We start from the raw sequence: 19,866 nt of genomic DNA on the forward strand, positions 1-19,866 counted from the left end.
CCACTTGTTCATAAAGTCACCTCTCTTTAACCCTTTCTTGGCTCCAGCTTCTAGGGAGCCAGTTTTTTTTTTTCTTTTGACACGTCCCTTTTCCTGCAAACCCCAGTAGTGGGGACACAGGCAAGCAAGGAGACGAGAAGGCCTGGCAGAAGGAACACCTCGCTCACAGGACCAAAAGGGTCTGTCCCCTCTTGGGTCCTCCCGCCAAACTCAGGGCTTCTTCCTCAGAACATCCCAGCTCCCACACCTGCGCAGTAGCACTTGCTGACCGGAATCTGTTATTAAGATCTTCCCAACGGGGACTTCCAGACAAGACGGAGGCATAAGCAGACACACTGTGCCTCCTCACACAACCAAAAAAAAGACAACTGCAAATTTAACACCAAAAAACAACCAGCACTGACAGAAAATCGAACTGTATGGAAGTCCGACAACCAAGGAGTTAAAGAGAAAACATTCATCCAGGCTAGTAGGAGGGCCGGAGACGGGCAGCCAGGGCAGAGGGGATGTGCAGCAAGGCCATGGCTGGCGTAGGGGGTGGTCCCACATTTGCATGCGGATAAGCCGGGAGAAACAACTGGAAAGTGAGACAGACCATGCAACCCAGGGTTCCAGCAGGGAAATGAAGTGTCAAGCCTCTTATTGAAAACACCTGTGGGCATTGGGGCAGCAATGGGAGAGATTCCCAGGCCCACAGGAAGGTTTGCTGGAGAGACCCACGGGGCCCTAGAATGTACACAAGCCCACCCACCCGGGCACCAGCAGCAGAAGGGCCCAATTTGCTTGTGGAAAGCGGGGGACACAGCTGAAAACTGGCAGAGAGCAAGCAGCACTGTTTCCTCTTGGACCCCTCCCCCCCCCCACAGTGCTGCAATGCAGCCAGGTGGGTTGCCCAACCCAATATTCACCCAACCCTGGTGAATACCTAAGGCTCCACCCCTTACTACATAACACATGCACCAAGAGAGAAAAAAAGGCCGAAATGAAAGAACAGATCAAAGCTCCAGAAAAAATACAACTAAGCAATGAAGAAATAGCCAACCTATCAGATGCACAGTTCAAAGCACCGGTGATCAGGATGCTCACAGAATTGATTGAGCTTGGTTGCAAAATCAAGGAACAAATGAAGGCTAAACAAAGTGAAATAGAGCAAAACATACAGGGAACTGACAGTGACAGGAGGGAAACCAGGACTCAAATCAACAGTCTGGAGCAGAAGGAGAAAGAAACATTCAACCGGAACAGAATGAAGAAATAAGAATTCAAAAAAAAATGAGGAGAGGATAACTTTAAACATTCCAACATCCAAATCCTAGGGGTGCCAGAAGGAGAAGAGGAAGAGCAAGAAATTGAAAACTTGTTTGAACAAATAATGAAGGAGATGTTCCCCAATCTGGCAAAGGAAATAGACATCTAGGAAGTCCAGGAAGCTCAGAGAGCCCCAAAGAAGTTGGACCCAAGGAACCATACAACAAGGCACATCGCTATTACATTACCCAAGGTTAAAGATAGGGAGAGAATCCTAAAAGCAGCAAGAGAAAAGAGACAGTTACTTACAAAGGAGTTCCCACAGGACTCTCAGATGATTTCTCCAAAGAAACCTTGCAGGGAAGAAGGGGCTGGAAAGAAGTATTCAAAGTCATGAAAGGCAAGGACCTACATCCAAGATTGCTCTATGCAGCAAAGCTATCACTTAGAATGGAAGGAAAGATAAAGTGCTTCTCAGATAAAGTCAAGTTAAAAGAGTTCGTCATCACCGAGCCCTTATTATATGAAATGTTAAAGGAACTTATCCAAGAAAAAGAAGATAAAAAATATGAATAGTAAAATGACAACAAACTCAGTTATTAACAACTGAACCTAAAACAAACTAAGCAAACAACTAGAACAGGAACAGAACCACAGAAATGGAGATCACATGGAAGGTTATCAGTGGAGGAGTGGGAGGGAGAGGGAGGGGGAAAAGGTACAGAGAATAAGTAGCATAAATAGTAGGTAGAAAATAGACAGGGGGAGGTTAAGAATAGTACAGGAAATGTAGAAGCTAAAGAACTTATATGTATGACCCATGGAGATGAAATAAAGTGGGGGAATGAGGGTGGGTGGGGTGTGCAGGTCAGAGGGGAATAAAGAAGAGGAAATGGGACAACCGTAATAGCACAATCAATAAAATATATTTTTTAAAAAAAGATCTTCCAGCCCTGCCTGGTGTAGCTCAATGGATTGAGCTCGGGCCTGTGAACCAAACAACCGCCGTTTGATTCCCAGTCAGGGCACATGCCTGGGTTGCAGGCCAGTTTCCAGCAGGGGATGCACGAGAGGCCACCATACATTGATACTCTCTCCTTCCCTTCTCCTCTAAAGATAAATAAAAAAGATATTTAATTTAAAAAATCTTCCAAATGTGGCTTGAGGTTTGGTGCAGGTGAAGGAGCCCTGCTCTGGACATGGGGAGTCGAGTTCCTGGGGCGCCAGCTTGTGGCTGTGCCTCTGGGCACTTACTCGGGGTCCTGGGGTCCGGGCCTCCTCCTCTGTCTGATGGGAGAGGAAAGGCAGGGGCGATGCCGGTCTGGAGGACCTCGATGGACATCTCGGATAACTACAGAGGCTGCAGCTCTGTTCCCCTCCCCTGGCCCCCTGGCCAGCTCTTCTCGGATCCAAGATACAACTAGCACACCCCGCACGCACGTCCCAGCGCCCCGCCGCCTAAACCCACCCGCACCTGTATTCTTCCTTGGCAAACGGACACTTTGCCTGGTCCCCGCAGCCGCAGTGTCTCCCAGGCACCGGCAAGTCCGAGGCGCCCATCGTTGGGCAGAGTTTACCCCAGGCCACTCAGAGATTACTTGGGGGCCCGGGACCGGCCGGGTGGGCGGGGCTGGGCCCGGTAGGCGGGGCCTAAGGCTCCTCCTTACAGCCGCTGTGGTGTCACCTGTTGGCGGCTGGGAGGAGCGAGTGGAAGCGCAGGCTGCTCTCGGCGGAGGTGAGCGCCTTGCAGCGAACGAACCAGGCGAGGGCCCACGCCCCCCGCAGGAGACTGGGCGAGGTTGGAATTAGTGGTCTGACGTCTTTCCCTCCCGGAAGTCCTGGGCTCTTTCCAGCCCCGGTCCCACGCTGCTCGGGAGTCCCGTCCCAGGACCTTGCTGTCTGCACTGGCCCCGCCACGGGGGCCCTGGGCAGCGTTGGGGAGGGGGCTGGGGACAGAATGTGGATACCTTGTGCCAGGTAGGTGGGACACAGGGGAACGCGGCTGTGCAGAAATCCCTTGCTTTCTCACAGTCTTTTACCGGACTTTGTTTTCACTTTATCCCCGCCCACGAAGGGGCAGGTGGCTTCACTGTCTTCCTTGGAAGAAGGAGACACCTACCTCCAGCAGAGCCCTGGAAGTCCCAGACAGCGCTTGAGCTGATCAACAAAAAGCCTTGAGCCCCCCACCCCTAGCACCGGGGAGAGCAGCGGGGCAGAGGTAGGCCTTTATGTTTCTACATGTGAGCCACGCCCCGGGAAAACCACAGTTGGGGTGACATTTCCCAAGGGTGAGGGTGGGTTTGGCAGGTTGTCTTCCGGGTGAGGAGCGCTGTCCCAGCAAGACTGCTGAGCCCGTGATGATTGACAGCTGAGGGTGGGACTTTCTCCTAGCCACGGGTTAGCTCGTGATGCTTGAACTGATGCTTGAACACATTCATCCCGCACAGCAACGCACCCACAACTGGCTCATCCCCGGTGTCCTTCAGGGAGATGCCGCTGCTGAGCCAGAACCTAGTCAATACGGTGCCTCTGTGGACATTAAGTGCATCTGGGTGTCATCCTCCCATCCGGGCCTGGGAGAGGGCATTAGTGTTGCGTGCCTGATACTAGACCAGGTGGGCCTAGACGGATTCCTGGTCTGGTTGCTTTTCCCTACATTTACTCGGCTAGTCTGGGCTCTGACTAGTCTGTCTAAGCGCCCCAGGACTCCCTGGCCTGTGTCACCCTTGTTCTTGTGCACAGAAGCCAGTGGCCAGTAACCTCCAGGATGCCGGGAAACCCTGGGGCTGAGTCTGGGAGAAGGTCTCGCCCTCCATGCTAAACCCTCACTGGTGGGATGGTGGGGAGGCCCCAGTGGGTTCCCTTAGGGGGGGACCCAGGCCAAAATTATAACCAGTCATATTTTAACAATCAGTATGCCCACCTTCGCGCATGGTGGCCAGACTGGTACTCCCAACCTAAGCCATGTCCCATCATCCCCTTGGGCGTTAGAGCCCTGAGCAAAGCAGGAAGCTTTTGATGACCTGGTCTGAATGCAAAGCCAACCCTTCTAGGTTTCTGGTTTTGTTTCTGAGGCCAGAAGCCGTCTGTACAGGGAAGTTGGCTTTGCCGAGTGTCGAAATCAGAGCAGGCCTGTGTGTTCGTCTCTGCGTACTCCCAGACTCGGAGGGCGAGAGAACACCGAGATACACTCGTGCTGATTCCACATGCATCGGTTTCACTCTTACTTTCGGGGGGAAGAATACAGGTGGCGGATGCAAATCCTCGGCCAGGCCTCGAGCTTCAGGGATCCCCAGTGCTGGCTTGGCAGCGCCCCCAACTCCCCATGTGAGCCAGGTATGCTCGGCCGTATGACACCAACTCAGCTGGGAGCCTAGAAACCTCCAGGTTCAGGGAGGAGACAAAGCCGGTGCCTGAGCAACAACGAGAGCGCCAGTAAAGCGGGAAGCCACGCAGCATCCTGTCTGTTCAGAGGAGACGTGAGGGCTGAGGAAGGCAGGGAGGCTGGAGCTACGTGGTCTTAAGTAGCATTTAGAGACCACAGGGCCAGGCAGCGGGAAGGAAGCCCAAGACTAAGTTGAAGCTCAGAGCAAGCAGAGAGCTCTCTGCCCCCACATACAGCCCTATGTCCCTGCCTCCCTTTCCAGCTCTGCTTCTTGTCGCTCTCTTCTGTCCCCTGCCACAGTGGCCTTGTGTCAGGTTCTGACCAGGTCTTTTTTTTTGCATGCTGCTTCTCTCTTTGCTGTTGGGGAGCCCTCTACCTTTTGAAAGTGTACCTTCTCCATTGAAGACATCCCTGCAGCCACCACACTGGCCCCCGCAGTCTTCCAGCAGAGTTGGGGAGCTCCTCCTCCACCCTCACTGCTCCTGCGTGAACCTCTACAGACGCTCTTACACCCTGCCTTGCCAGTTGGAGTTGAGGGGTCTCTGCCCCGCTTGCTGAGGCTGGGCTGTGTCTCACTCAGCTTGCAATCCTCTGAGCCCAAGCTGGTGGCTGGCACAGAGCAGGCCTTTGGGAAATGATGTTGGACTGAAAGTGAGCCATACATAGGGTGCGTTGAAGCGCCTCACCTCCTGGGAACAGAAGGTGTGGGTTAAGCACGATTATTGGGAATTTAAGATTAGACTCATCTGGTAGAGCTAAATCCCCGGGCCTTAAGGAGTCTGAGTTCAGTGCGATGAGGGTACCCAAAACCTTAGCAGCCCCCGCTGCCCTCAGAACAGGATGCAGGGTCCTTCTTGGTTGGACCCCAGGGTATCTTCCCCAGCCTCAGCTTCCACGGCTCCCACCTTGAACTCACACTTGCTGAGCCTCAGCCCCCTCCTCTCCCTGGACCACCAGCGATGCCCATGACTGCCTTCAGTTTATTCTTGGTCCTTAGGACTCCGTGTCTCTCTCTCCCTGGGTGTGACGGTCTCTCAGCTCCGGTGGGCGTCCTCTGCCCCACCACATGGGTGCACCACCTCTAATGGCCTCACGCCCCCTTTCAGCTGACTCACTGCTCATGGCTCGGCATCCCAAAGACAGTGATGGGGTGTTTCCTGGGGAAATCTGGTTGGATAACATTTTTTGTTGAGAGAGGGTGCCCAGTAAACACATCTCTGATGGAAGACTGAACCCTGGTGATGAAGAGTAAATGTAAAAGGAAGAACAGCTCTAGAGAGACATTTGGAATGGAGGAAGCTAGGATTTGGTGATGAGTTATGGGAAGAGAGAGGAGGGGAAGGGGGGTCTAGGTGACCTGCGAGGCAGAGAAGATGGCGTCACACATGAGATGGGTCCCCGGCCAAGGGAGAGGCCCACTTCTGACTGCCGTGCAGAAATGCTTCTGTTTCTAGATGATTTCCAAAATTCAAAGTATTATTAAATCATTTTGGGCCATGTTGAATCTGAAGTTAAAAAAGGGCCCTTTAATCAGCCAAAATAGCCACACACTTGGGGTGCCAGTGAGCTCAAGGCTAGAGGGAGACTGGGGGAACGTAGTGGGGAGGGTCCAACTTGTGAAACCAAATGAGCCCACTGAGGGAAGAAGTCCAAGCCAAGATCAAGAGTGTGAGCAGAAGAGATAAGCTGAGGGGCGGGGCGGGAGGAGGAAAGGAGATAGTGAAAAACAGAATGACGGAAAGAAGGGGAGAAAATCAGAGACACTGGGGTGTGAGGCGGGAGGAGGGGGAGAAAGAGCTATTTCAAGAAACAGGGGGCCAACACTCTCTGTGCTAAAAGAGAATGGAGACGTTCAGGCGAGGGTGCACCAGAAGGAGGTGACCTTCAAGAGGGTAGTCCCCTGGGAAAGCCAGATCTTTTGGGGTCAGAAAAAGGCCAGTTAATGGGCAGTGGGAACCTTCGGCGGAGTCTGTCAACCTCATGTCTGAGGAATTTGGCCATGAGAGGAAGGAAAGATGAACTCTCAGCAAAAAGGAAGGAGTGATCGTGTCACGAGAGGGCAACAGAGGTCTGACCACAGCGGAATGGGGGAGAGAAGGGGCCATTTATGCTGAGGAATTTGGATCAGTGCCCCTCCCCACATGGACTGTATTTCACATAGACCTTCCCCCTGTCTCTTCCCTCCCCTGCAACGGGCCCAGAGAACTTCCATTTTGGGTGTTCTCCAGAGTCAGGGAATCACTAAATCCATTTCAGCGATGCTGAAATGATGGTGGCTCCCCTCTCCTGCCCGGGGCAGACGTGCCACCCGCACCCCCAGACTTGACTTGCCTTCGTGACGGTGCTGGCCAGACGTTTCCCCCTTTGCCGTGCACAGACTAGTACCACTGTACTAACAGCAAGCACCTAAACCGCATTTGCTCTGAGCCGCACACTGGTCTGAGTGCCTCTGAGGGGGTACTGTTATTATTACCATTCTTCAGGTGGCAAAGGGCAAGTTCATGCTTTAAGGTAGATGACTGTTCACGTTCCTGATGCCGCTCCAAGATTCATAGTCCTGGTACTGCCAACAGCGTGACTTGTCCGAGGTCACGGAACCAGTGATCTGTCGGCACCCAGTTTCACTGCGGGGTAGACTGCCTTTCACAGGTACTATGTAATTTGATAGCCAACAGTTAATCTGCTGGGTGCAAAGCATTGCAAGGGACCCCAAAACAGGGGCTGTGTGTCTCATTGCATTTAATCTTTAGCGCCCTTCTGTGTCATAGGCGGGGAAACGGAGCCAGCACTTGAACTCAGACACGGTAAAGACAGGCACTAAAGCCACCTTCAGCCCCAAGTTTCTGCAACCCAAGCTTCCTCTGCATCGCAGTTGGAGATACAACTGGTTCTAAGTGCACAGAACTGGTTCTAAGTGCATGGTCCCCGACTTGTGGTTTTGTGACTTGATAATGGTGCAGATAATCCTTTTGTTATGTGCACCATGTAGCAGTCAATAAATGATATCGTGAGATATGCAACACTTCATTATAAAACTGGCTTTGTGTTCGGTGATTTTGTCCCCAACCGCAGGCTACCGGAAATGATCTGAGCACATTTAAGGTGGGCCAGGCTAAGCTGTGATGTTTGATAGGCTGGGTGTATTAAATGCATTTTTACTTATGATGGGTTTATTGAAATGTACCCCGTCGTAAGTCAAGGGGCATCTGCCGTTCCAAGGCTAATTTATTTTCCCGCCCAGCACACAAAATCAAAGGATAGAGAGCAGGAATCTCCTGCGTGCTCAGGTGTGCGTGGGGTAGTGCTTCTCTGCTTCTTTCCTAGATCCTTGTCCCATCAGACTGGGAAGAACAGAAACCTCCCCACCGTGGTGGCACTGCTTACAGCCGTTGTGCATTGTCAAAACCTCGGGGCGGAGGTGGGGCGATCCTGTCCTTCTGCCTGGCCCACGCCGGTCACCAGTGAGCACATTCGTGTCCCTGCCCCCTGGTCCCTGCTGCTTTCAGACCACGAGCCCCACTCTGGGGTCTCACCAGAGTCCTGCCCTCCTGGGACCCACAGACCTGCCACCCCTCCTATTCCCTCCAAGCCTCCCTGCTTTTCCCCTCCAAGGCCCCTCCTCTCTGTTCCTGGAAAAGCCTCTGGGTCTTTGACCTAAGGCCAAGTTTGGAAAATCAAGGCTACTTCTGGGTCTGCTCCTGCCACAAGCCTGGCCTGGGACAGTGACCTGGGGAGGCTGTGGGAGCCGTGGGGGTGAGCGGGAAAAGGTGGGACAGGGGTGTGTTCTACTCAGAATGTTGTCCAGCCTCTGCGACAACCTCCTCTGAGAGTACATCCTTGGGAGGACGTGCTGCTTAAGGCCAGGATCTGTTTGGGTCCATTTGATTTCTTTATTTTCGTAACATCATGAATGTTAATAACATTACTTTCCACTAGATATTTTCAAGACCCCCTAGGACAGGGTTGCACCTTTGCCAAAAGGGAGGGTGCACCTTCCACCCCGAGAAGGCCTCTGCCCTGGCCCGTGACTTCGGTCACGCCGCTCGGCACGTCTCGTCAGGTCGTTGTGGGGCAGACGACGGGGGTGCGGAGATGCTGCCAGCTCACGCTCGCCATCGCACACGCACAGAAACGGGACGCGGGAACCAAAGTGGTCCTGGCACCTGGACAGTGGTGGGGGAGGACGGGGCCCCAGGGGTCCCCTCTCCCAGCCCGGGGCTTTCGCAAGGGCCTCAGGCATCTTGGTGTTCCCACCCATGGGAGGTGGAGCCGAGAGCCTGGCTGACCCCTCTCACACGCAGAAAGGAGCTCAGCCGCCCCGGGCAGCTGGCCCAGGGCAGATTCCAGGAGCGTCCCCATGGCCCAGAGCACTGCACACACAGCACGAACAGTGTTTCCAGTAGGGGTGTGGTTCCCAGTCTGCCCCACCCGCCCGGAACACCCTGCTCACCCAGGCAATGAAATGTCTTTCTTTCTCTGTACCTAGTGGGCCTGGAGACCCGAGACCCACGCCCGCTGGCCCAGCTCCTGTCTCTCCCCTTCTTTACCTGCGCCAGGGGGTGTCTCCTTTAGCTACAGAGCAAACTTGATTTTAGCCTGGCACAGACTCCAGATCCCACCCAGGACAGCTCTCAAGGGCTTTATAACCTCTTCGCCCATCCCCATTGCCTGTGTCTAGCAGACCACAGTCTAACGAGGTCTTTCTGCCTAGGGCCCCCACCCACCCAGCTGCCTCCAACGGCATCACGGTCCAGAGGATTTCTGCGGCGTCCAGCTCAGAGTCTGAGTCCTCTGCTCTGCTTCCTGACCTTGCCGTTGCCCCTCTTCCCTGGCAACTCACTTTGCCCATCCACACGGCAGCATGAGCTGAGTCGCGTGCCGGAGTGCTGGCAGCCCGAGCTGTTAATTCTCTAATTGAGAATATGGGCGCTGCCCGAACTTGAAGACGGGCGGAGATTGTGCCATTCCTTGCGGAGCCAGCTTCCCCCAGAGGTTTTAACTGTGTCCTGCTCGCTGTTCGTTTTTTAAATAATTGCTCGGGTGGAATTTTCTCTTTGCATTAGATGCTTTAAAACTGCACGCGAACCATTCGGGGTTTCAACCTCCTGTCTTCAGAACGTCGGCGCTTGTGGCCACTGTTTTTGTTGTTTGGGGGTTCTGGGGGACAACCACCTGAAGACGGAAAGACAGTAGGGGGAGCTTTTACAGGCAAGAGAGAAGCCGGCTCGCCTCTGTGTGTTGAGAAATTCCATTTCCTCCTCTCACCTCTCCCCTTCAGTGGTTTCTAGAAGGAAGACATTTCTGGTGAGATGCAGTTGGGTAAACGATGTGTGTCTACTTAAGCAAGCAAGAAATAACAGAGGCTCCTGCACCAGTAACTGGTTCTCTGGTTCGGGCCCTGGAGTGTCCTCAGATGCCCATGTTGAGGCTTCCCCGGGGGAAGTAAAAACCGTTACTGTGGCTGTTGTACAGGCCATTAAACTGATGTTCCGAGAGGTTAAGTGCTTGTTCAAGGTCACGTGTCTATTAAACTATAGAGCTGGAATTTGAAGCCAGCTACAGACTTAGTTATCATTTTAAGCCTTCAAATAAATCACAATGGTACCTTGGCTGGGTGGCTCCGCTGGTTGGAGCATCGTCCTGCGCATCAAAAGGTTGTGGGTTTGAATCCCAGTCAGGGCGTGAAGAGGAGGCAGCTGATTAATGTTTCTGTCTCACATCGCTGTTTCTCTCTGTCAAACCAATAAACATATCTTTGGGTGAGGATTAAAAAAAAAGAAGGAAGGAAGGAAGGAAGGAAGGGAAGCACAGCACTGTATGTCAATTCAACTTCCAGGATCCTTATTCTAAATCTGCAACCTAGTAATTACCCAATGTCTCCTAATTCACCTAGCCGCACTGCTTAGAAATGCCACGCTCAGAGGGTGATCTTAGCTGCTTTTCCCTAGAAATCTGCAAGTTCTCTGCTCACGGTAGACAGCACACTATGCTCACCCTTGGGCTTGAGTCCCCAGTGACCAAACGACCACAGAAATGCCACGAAAGGGACTCCTAGGTCCACAGCATTTCCCTTCCTGCAGCTGCAGAGAAGGAGGCTGCGTGTCTGACCAGCCGGCTTATACACCCACCTTGTGAAGGAGAGGCTAGGCCTGGGGTTTCTCCAGATCTCTTCAGCTCTGAGGTGCCACAGACCTTGACTGACAAAATGACCTTGATCTTTGCCCATTATATCCCACTCAATAAGAGACACACCTAAGGTTTTAAATTCTTCCACGAAGCAAATGGCTGTGTGGCACAGAAAAACACCTGCATAATGTTTTCTGTTTCTCTCTCTTTTTAAAGATTTTATTTTTTTATTTCTAGAGAGAAAGGAAGAAAGGGAGAAGCAGGGGGAGAGAAACATCGATTGGTTGCCCCTTATATGCCCCCGCCTGGGGGCCTGGCCCGCAACCCAGGCATGTGCCCTGACTGGGAATTGAATTGGAGACCCTTTGGTTTGCAGGCCAGTGCTCAATCTGCTGAGCAACACCAGCCAGGACTGTTTCTCCCTCTCACTTGGACTTCCTGTTCTTCCCTAGGAAAACAAAAACCCTTTCTCGTGATTCACTGGAAAACACTGACCAGCATTGCCTCTGTGATGAAGCTCCCATAGTCTGGGAGCTAACGTCCTTAAGTAACCAGGACTGCCTTCGCCTCCCGGCTCCAGAAGAACACGTGAGAAGCACCTTGTGTTAGGACTGGGAGGTAAGTACTCCTGATGAAAAGAAATCTTCTCCGTGGTGTTTATAGGGAGAGAAGGACAAACCTCCAGTTACAAAATACGTCTCGGGGACGCAAAGGGCAGCACAGAGAATACTGTTGATAATCTCCTAGTAACTCTGTAGGGTGGCAGGTGGCCACTGGACTTCCTGTGCCGATCACGTCGTCAGTATGTAAGTGTTGAATCACGACGTGGTACACTTGAAAGTAATATGACATTGCATGTCACCTACAAAAATTGTAAAATAAATAACATGGTTTCAAAGACTAAGAAAGGGAAACATTACTAGGGTACTTAAGCTGTGCTGTGTACTTCAGGCTCCTTGTTCTCCAGAAATGGACAGTCTGGGGGCGGGGCGGGAGGCACACTATGATGAAAATGCCCTCGGGGGGCTGCAAACAGGAGGTCAGGGAGGGAGATGAGGCGTAACTGCTTCATGGGAAAGCTGGCCCTCGGGACGGGGGAAGCGGGAACTGGATGAGCAGATGAGACAAAGGCACCCACTGAAGCCCAGGCGTTGGCCTAAGCGGAGGCATCAGACAGAGGCCAAGTTCTGAGAAAGAAGTCATTCCCGGGACACGGGGCCAGACTGTGGACGCAGCCAGGAGGGTAGGCTGGCTTGGCTTTCGCCCTCTGTTCAGAGAGAGAAGGGTCAAGTGCTCAGAGCCCCCTCGATCAAGCATTCCAGCGATTGTAGTCCATGGGGAGGGCCCTGAACTCACCCAAGCTCAGGTGAGTGGCCACGGTGATGCTGTCCAGGCAATTAAGTCGGGAAAGGGGACCCGCTCCACTAATGGCTGGGACTCGAGCGAAAGGAATCCGACTCGGATGAAAGAGAGGCTGCCCCTTCTCCCTCTGGTCTCATTATCTTAATTAACGGCCTTGGCAGGAGTATGGAGACAGCATTGACATGCTATTCCTGTCACCCCTCAAGGCTGCGGATACATGGTGGCCCAGCCTTTGCAATGAAGGCCCAGCATTGAACCTCGGCCTGCATTTCCTACCAGCCCTTCTTCTAACAGAGTCACGGGTTTCCGAGGGGGCTCCTTTAGACCAGGTTTCCTCACGCCATGGCCTGAGAACCCCGTGCTTCAGAGTGCGTGGGGTTTGGCTAGGAAATGGACTTCCCAGGCTCACCGGACCCACAGAACCCGAATTCCAGGACTCGGACTTAGGTTTCAATAGTGTCGGAGTTTTTCTATATTTTTTTATTGCAGTAAATTATACATAACATAAAATTCACCATTTTAACTATTTTCAGTGTACAGTTTTGTAGCATTCAGTACATCTTTCTGTCTGATACCAAATCACCTCCTCCTCCCCGTAGGCCCTCGGACCCCCACTTCCACAGGCAGGCATCGGGTTCTTTCAAGGTACAGGGATATTTTTTGCAGTGTTCATGTACTTCTTAGCCATGCAACATGTGTGAAATGGGGCTGCTGTTTTTATAGGGGTTTTTTGTGGGTCACTGGTGAAGTTTTGGAGTTTTGTCCTGCCACCCCTTTTCCCCCAGGTGCCCTGTGGGCTTCTTGTAGTTTTGCACAGCACGGCACTATATGTAGGAAGGCATCCATATGTCACCTGATGGCAGAACTAGCCGCATCTGTGATTGTACTTGATGCTTCTCGTCCTTTTGTTAGTAAATGCTTCAGGAGCACACTGCCAGTGTCCCCAACTCGCTTTGCTTCCTCTGGATACCACTAGAGGGCGCACTCCTCTGATGGGGTCCAGTGCAGCTCCCTGAGATCGGAACTTGGGGAGAAGCACGTGGCCCAGTGAGCCTCACTCCTCACACTCTCATTCTTCCTGATCCTTCTGGCTTCAACCCATGTAGGGCTTTCGGTCACTTGGTCTTCTCTCCTGGATGCGCCTAGGTTCACACCTGCGGCCCACCTGCTCTCTCTCGCTGTCCGAATGGACCCCACTTTTGAACGCCCATCCTTCCAAGGCTCTATTGCGTCTGAAACAACTGCACCGTCTGGTTGTCATCTGTAGGTGAGATTTCCCCTGTGTCCCTGCTCATTTATATTTAACTTCACCCTGCTTTGGCCTCTGGCCCCGTGCCATCCAGGACACCCCCGTCTGGCGGTCCCTCTTCCCAGCTGTGTCTTCATGAGCAACCCCTCCAGACTCCTGTCAGCTGACAGCTCACCTGGCTCCTCTGGCCCTTGACCCATGCAGCCTCAGAGATGAACACGTAGTTCCATCATGTCTCTCTGTCTTTCGTAAGAAAATAGCTCTGAATGGTATCATTGCAACACAACAGAAACCCACGTAATTGTCTTTAAAATCTGTTCGTTCAGCTGGCCTGATCTACCTGACTGTTTCATTTGAGCTCCCCTGTTATGGACTTGAAGATTCAGGGTATTGGGACCAATGTGGTTTGGGGCTCTCTTTCATCACTTGTTACCACAAATTCAAGGTCACGCCACGTAGGTGAGTGTCTGCATTCAGGGGCCAGCACCGAGTCATCTGTGCCACTAGACAGGAGCGAAACTAGCAACGTCACCTCTGTCACCCTGAGCCGGCGTTCTCTCCCCCACCCCACGTCTCTGCAGGGATCTTCCCGTCTGTTTACACGAGAGGAGAAGCCGTTCTGGTGCTCGGATAAAACATCAGCTGCAAAAATGGCAGCGCCCTGGGGGCCGAGGCAGTTCTTTTCCGCAAGTCCTGGTAGTTCAGGATCAGGACGCGTTTACCTGACAGTCACTCAAAATCTTCATTTGTGAAATCAGAGCGGCCATTCTCTTTTCTTCCAGAACAGAGGTCAGCAAACTGTGGCATTTGGATGGCAAAGCCTGAAATATTTATCATCTGGTCCCTTACAGAAAAAGCTTTCCAAGCTCCATCATGGGTCATAAAATGTGGTGAGTGCTACCTGTAAACTAGGGGTTCTCTGTGGGAGGTTGACAGGGGCAGGCTTCAGGGGGTCCCTGTGTCCCCTAATGTGGGGAATAAAACTTGGTTTGAGACGCAAGAGTGCATTTTTGAAAGGCAAGGAATCAGAGCTATTGTCAGATTCTTGAACGGGTGCGTGACCCTCAAACCAGTTAGGAACCACCCTGACATGCAGCAAACGCAATATAAGAGATAGAAAGACAGTGAAGACTGCCGTTCTGTGTACATCAGACAGCGTTTGCCCATAGCCATGTCCACGGAGCCGGAGGACCAAAGGGTCTGAGATGACAGCAGGCACATCACATTAAAGCTCAAAGGGCTCCCCAAGTTCTAAGGATCCATGTGTCACACCTCAAGCTTGGAGGTAGCTGTGTCTTCATTCTCCCTTCTCTCCACAGGATCATGGGTGATCACCTTGACCTTGTCTTAGGAGTGATGCTCATGGCCAGTCCGGTGCTTGGAATTTCTTCCTGCTCCTCTGATGGTCGGATTGCCTTATATCGGTCCTGCAACCTCACCCAGGTGCCCCAGGTCCCCAACACCACTGAGAACCTCCTGCTAAGCTTCAACTATATCAAAACCATCACAGCCTCCTCCTTCCCCTTCCTGAAGCAGCTACGCCTGCTGGAGCTTGGGACTCAGCGGACCTCCTTCACGATTCACAAAGAAGCCTTCAGAAACCTGCCCAATCTTAGAATCTTGGACTTGGGCGACAGTCGGCTAGACTTCTTGCACCCAGAGGCTTTCCAGGGACTGCCTCGTTTGTTCGAACTCAGGCTCTTTCACTGCGGTCTGTCTGATGCTGTATTAAAAGATGGTTATTTCAGAAATTTAGAGTCTTTGTCTCACCTGGACCTGTCCAAGAATCAGATTCACAGCCTTTCCCTTCATCCTTCATTCCGGGAACTAAATTCCTTGAAGTCCATCGACTTGTCCCTCAACGAAGTGCCCACGGTGTGTGAGCATGACCTCCAGCCCCTCCACGGGAAAACACTCTCCTCCTTGAAGCTCGCTTCTACTCAGCTGTACAGCAAGATCTCAGTGGACTGGGAGAAGTGCATGAACCCATTCAGAAACATGGTCCTAGACACCCTAGATGTGTCGAGCAACGGCTGGACTGTGGACATCGCCAGCAACTTCAGCAATGCCATCCGTGGCAGCCGGATCTCCAATCTGGTGCTTTCCCACCACATTATGGGGTCTGGGTTTGGCTTCTATAACATCAAAGACCCCGACCAGCGCACATTCACCGGCCTGGCCAGAAGCTCGGTGAGAGACCTGGACGTTTCCTACGGATTTATCTTCTCCCTGAACTCCCGACTCTTTGAGACCCTCACGGAGTTGAAGCTTCTGAACGTGGCCCACAACAAGATAAACAATATTGCAGATGAGGCGTTTTATGGGCTCAACAGCCTCCAAGTTCTTAATATGTCTTACAACCTTCTGGGGGAACTGTACAATGCTAACTTCTATGGACTACCTAGCGTCACCTACATTGACCTGCAAAAGAATCACATTGGGATCATTCAAGGGGATACATTCACAGTCCTGAAGAGATTACAGACCTTGGACCTCCGGGACAATGCTCTGAAGACTATTAATTTTATCCCAAACATATCTACTATCTTCTTGGGTGGCAATAAACTGGCGACTTTCGGAGACATCAGACTCACAGCCAACTACATCCAATTATCAGAGAACAGGCTGGAGAACCTGGATAATCTCTACTTCCTTCTTCAGGTCCCTCACCTCCAGACTCTCATTGTAAACCGAAACCGTTTTTCCTTTTGTGCCCAGACTCGTGCCCCGTCAGAGAGTCTCAGTTTAGAACAGCTTCTCCTGGGAGAAAATATGTTGCAACTGGCCTGGGAGACTGGGTCCTGTTGGGATGTTTTCAAGGGGCTTTCCCGTCTCCAGGTCCTGTACTTGAATCAAAACTACCTGAGTTTCCTTCCACCAGGAGTATTTCGCTCTCTGGTGGCATTGAGGGGGCTCAGCCTCAGCTTCAACAGGCTGACCGTGCTTTCTCCTGGCGACTTACCCCCTCACTTAGAGAAGCTGGACGTGTCCCAGAACCAGCTCCTCGCTCCTGACCCTGCTGTATTTGCGTCACTTAGTGTCGTGGACCTAAGTCACAACAAGTTCATCTGTGAGTGTGAACTTAGCAACTTCATCAAGTGGCTTAACCACACCAGTGTCACCGTATTCGGGTCTCGCGCAGACGTATACTGCACGTACCCCGACTCGCTGGCTGGGACTTCCCTCTACTCTCTGTCCACCGAGGGCTGTGACGAGGAGGAAAGCTTACAGTCCCTGAAGTTTTCCCTTTTCATCTTATTCACTGTCACGTTGACGCTGTTCCTCGTGACCGTCGTCACAGTCACCAAGTTCCGGGGGGCTTGTTTCTCCTGTTACAGGACAGCCCAGAGACTGGTGTTCAGGGGCCAAGGCAACACGAGAGAATCCGACACGTACAAATACGACGCCTACTTGTGCTTCAGCGGCAAAGACTTCGAGTGGGTGCAGAACGCTTTGCTAAAGCACCTGGACGCTCAGTACAGCGACCAAAACAGACTGCGCCTGTGCTTTGAAGAGAGAGACTTTACGCCGGGGGAAAACCACGTCGCCAACATCCATGACGCCGTGTGGAGCAGCAGGAAGACTGTCTGCCTTGTGAGCAGGCACTTCCTCCGAGATGGCTGGTGCCTGGAAGCCTTTAGCTACGCCCAGAGCAGGGGCCTCGCTGCCCTTGACAGCGCCCTCATCATGGTGGTGGTCGGGTCCTTGTCTCAGTACCAGCTGATGAAACATGAGTCCATCAGAGGGTTTGTACGGACACAGCAATACCTGCGGTGGCCCGAGGATCTCCAGGATGTTGGCTGGTTTCTTCATAAACTCTCTCGGCACATACTGAAAAAAAAGGGAAAGGAAAAGAAGAAAGACAGTAACATTCCATTGCAAGCTGTAGCGACCAACTAACCTCCAGTCAAAGGAGTCATTTTCCACTGATCTCAAGCCACAGATAACACTTCACCTCATGTTTGCACATGGGGGGGGGGGTCCTTTTTGAAGTTTCTTTTTTTCTACTATGAAAAAAAAACCATAAAGCTCTTGATTTGCATAGTAATGCTCCATGGATTTTCTTTCAGACTCAATAATACTGTTCTCTCCTAGTGCATCAACTACAAAATATTTCCCGGTCACGGGGAGTGTCCTTTCCCACAGAGGACAGGCACCCTTTCTCCAGCGTCCAGCTCCAGAAGGCGCTGGCCAGTGACTCCCAGCCCTCTGTGCTCCGCAGGACAACACTAGGTAGAAAACAGAGAAAAAGAGGCATGCTTCCTACTTCCGCCATGGGAAAAACATCCTTGCTGGGTCAAGGTCATGCTCAGTCTCAGGGATAAGAGGTGGCACCAAGGAAGCCGGGATGAGAATAACTAGGTCTCTTCCTGTTCTTACCTTTGGCTCCTCCACATGGAGTCCTAGTGGGCCATGAACCGTCTTTTTGGCCGGTGACCTCTCATTCAGCCTCACATTGAAGACCTTCCATGAGTCAGCACCAACCTACCTCAGCTTTCGTTCTTTTCTTTTCTTTTTTTAATCATTTATCAGCCACTCAGCCTCTTGTAGAAGTCCTGAGCCTTGGGACCCAGACCCTGGTTTGTGTTCTGATGCTGCCACTCACTTGCTTGATGACCTTGAGCATGAGGCACACCCCGATGGGCCTCAGTTTGCTCACCTGTGGGCCTGGCTGCATCTACCTCATCGAGTCGCCGTGCAGATTAAATGGGCAGAGAATGCCAGGGCTTCTCAGGCCTTGTCCTCAGCTGCCCCAGTGGCCACAGGAGGGTGCAAACACTCAGGGCCTCCAGGACGGAGTCAGGATTTCTTTGAGGTTGTATTTGTTTGACCATAAAAGAAACCCACACATATTTTGCATTCTGCTTCAGTATTTTCTTGTTCATTTTAACATAGAAATGGTTTTCTGAAATTGAGAAAATTTAAGGCGAGAAAGTTTCACCGAAATGACCCATGGCTTCACAAATAGCCTCTTCTGCATCCAGCTCGGCCTCAGGATAGTTGCTGTGGTGTGAGGAGCCACCTAGGCCTGGGACTCAGCTGTCCCAAATGTCACCCCCTCTTCTCACGGTGCCCTCCTTTATCCAAAGTCCTCGGACACACGTACTGGCTGTTCCCACCCTGGCCTCTTTGGGCCCCTTCGATCCATGAGACTGAGCTTGGCCTGCACGTGCTGATACTATGTTTGAACAATGGCAGTGCCCACAGCCCTGTTCATATGCACGGAACACACACGCCCTAGTCTACCCTTCCTTCTAGAATGTTCTCCCATCCTACCTGTTCTTTGAAACCCAGCCCACCAAGCCTCCTGGGATCCCTCCCACCCAAAGTCCCCTCTCCGTTCTGTGCGAACTCTTAGCCCTTTAGGTGTTCGTTTAGAACGAGCTCTACTTCCTGCCTCCCGTGAGCGTGTGAGCCCGTCTGGCCGCCCCACCCCTGGACTATATGCTCCCTGAGGAAAGACCCTTTCTGCTGTGCCCCACCCCCAGCAGCTGGAAGTCTTTCCGAGGCCACTTTTCCAAGTCCCACTTCGCAAGAGTCGCTGCATGTATGGTGAGAGCAGAGACTGGCAGTAATGCATGGAGATGTGGGTACCAGGGGGTCGGCCGAGGTGCTACTTGCCAAGCAGCTGCCCCTGGATTCCCCTTCACAGTGATTCCAAGTCAGGAAGTTGATGGATTCCACAGAGCGCGGTCCTTCGGCGTCACTCCTCCATTGCAGGGACCACAGCCACTCGGTCTAAGAATGCTGACAGCTTGCTCTATTTGACATTGAGACTGTTCTGGAAAATCTAGAGTGTCATCTGGGCTGCTGAAAACTTCTGAAAGAGTCCTACTCACCACCCCAAAGACAACCGACTTTGAACATTTCTGATCAGCTGCTTGAATCTGCAGAGACTACTATTTAGATAGACCTGATATAATATAAATTAAACATGGTTGAAAGTTTAGAATTATAAAATAACTCTATTGAGAGGATAGGAGAATATAAAGTACAGGTGTAAAGTAGACAAGTGCTCTCCTACCACAAGACAAAATCAAGATAAAATGTCTAGGGTGTTAAGTCAAGAAATGGCATTCTGAGCGTGCACTGAGAAATGTGAAATGCTGGAAGAGAGAACTACAGGAATTAATGGGGACTGCTGAAGGATTTGTGTCCAGTTCTTCCACTGGAAACATTGAGAAAAGCTGGAGAAACTATTTTTAAAATCTGTTTAAAGGCATTGGAGAGCTAAAAGGCGGTAAAGAAAGCCAAGACCCAAGAGAAGAAGGAAATCAAGAGAAATGACTGCATTTAAAGCAAGACCTTCTGCCCTGGCCAGTGTGGCACAGTTGATTGGATCTCATCCCTCGTTCTGCAGACCACAAGGTCACCAGTTCGATTCCCAGCCAGGGCACATGCCTGGGCTCTGGGTTTGGTCCCCAGTTGGGGTGCGTGTGAAAGGAAACCAATCAACGTTTCTGTCTCACATCCGTGTTTCTTTCCCTCTCTTTCT

At 51.9% G+C, this 19,866-nt stretch overlaps 1 protein-coding gene across 4 annotated transcripts; it reads left to right on the forward strand.

Annotated features, from left to right (window-relative positions):
* Positions 1-2,943: 2,943 nt before the first annotated feature.
* On the forward strand, positions 2,944-17,331 carry TLR5 (toll like receptor 5). 4 transcript variants are annotated; one of them, XR_005069892.1, is made up of 4 exons: positions 2,944-3,225; positions 3,323-3,466; positions 11,212-11,377; positions 13,268-13,329. XR_005069892.1 is itself a non-coding variant. In XM_037069419.1 (3 exons), exon 3 carries the CDS (start codon positions 14,694-14,696, stop codon positions 17,268-17,270), a length of 2,577 nt encoding a protein of 858 aa, XP_036925314.1. In that variant the 5' UTR covers positions 9,471-9,937; positions 11,212-11,377; positions 14,690-14,693; the 3' UTR covers positions 17,271-17,331. The 4 variants fall into 4 exon arrangements, 2 of the variants coding, with proteins under 2 accessions (XP_036925314.1, XP_036925313.1); XR_005069893.1 differs by lacking the exons at positions 11,212-11,377; positions 13,268-13,329 and adding an exon at positions 7,402-7,677; XM_037069419.1 differs by lacking the exons at positions 2,944-3,225; positions 3,323-3,466; positions 13,268-13,329 and adding exons at positions 9,471-9,937; positions 14,690-17,331.
* The last annotated feature ends 2,535 nt before the right edge of the window (positions 17,332-19,866 follow it).

The sequence above is a fragment of the Sturnira hondurensis genome, unplaced genomic scaffold (genome assembly GCF_014824575.4).
Source record: "Sturnira hondurensis isolate 20B ecotype Veracruz unplaced genomic scaffold, ASM1482457v3 Scaffold0018525, whole genome shotgun sequence".
Classification (NCBI taxonomy): Eukaryota; Metazoa; Chordata; class Mammalia; order Chiroptera; family Phyllostomidae; genus Sturnira; species Sturnira hondurensis.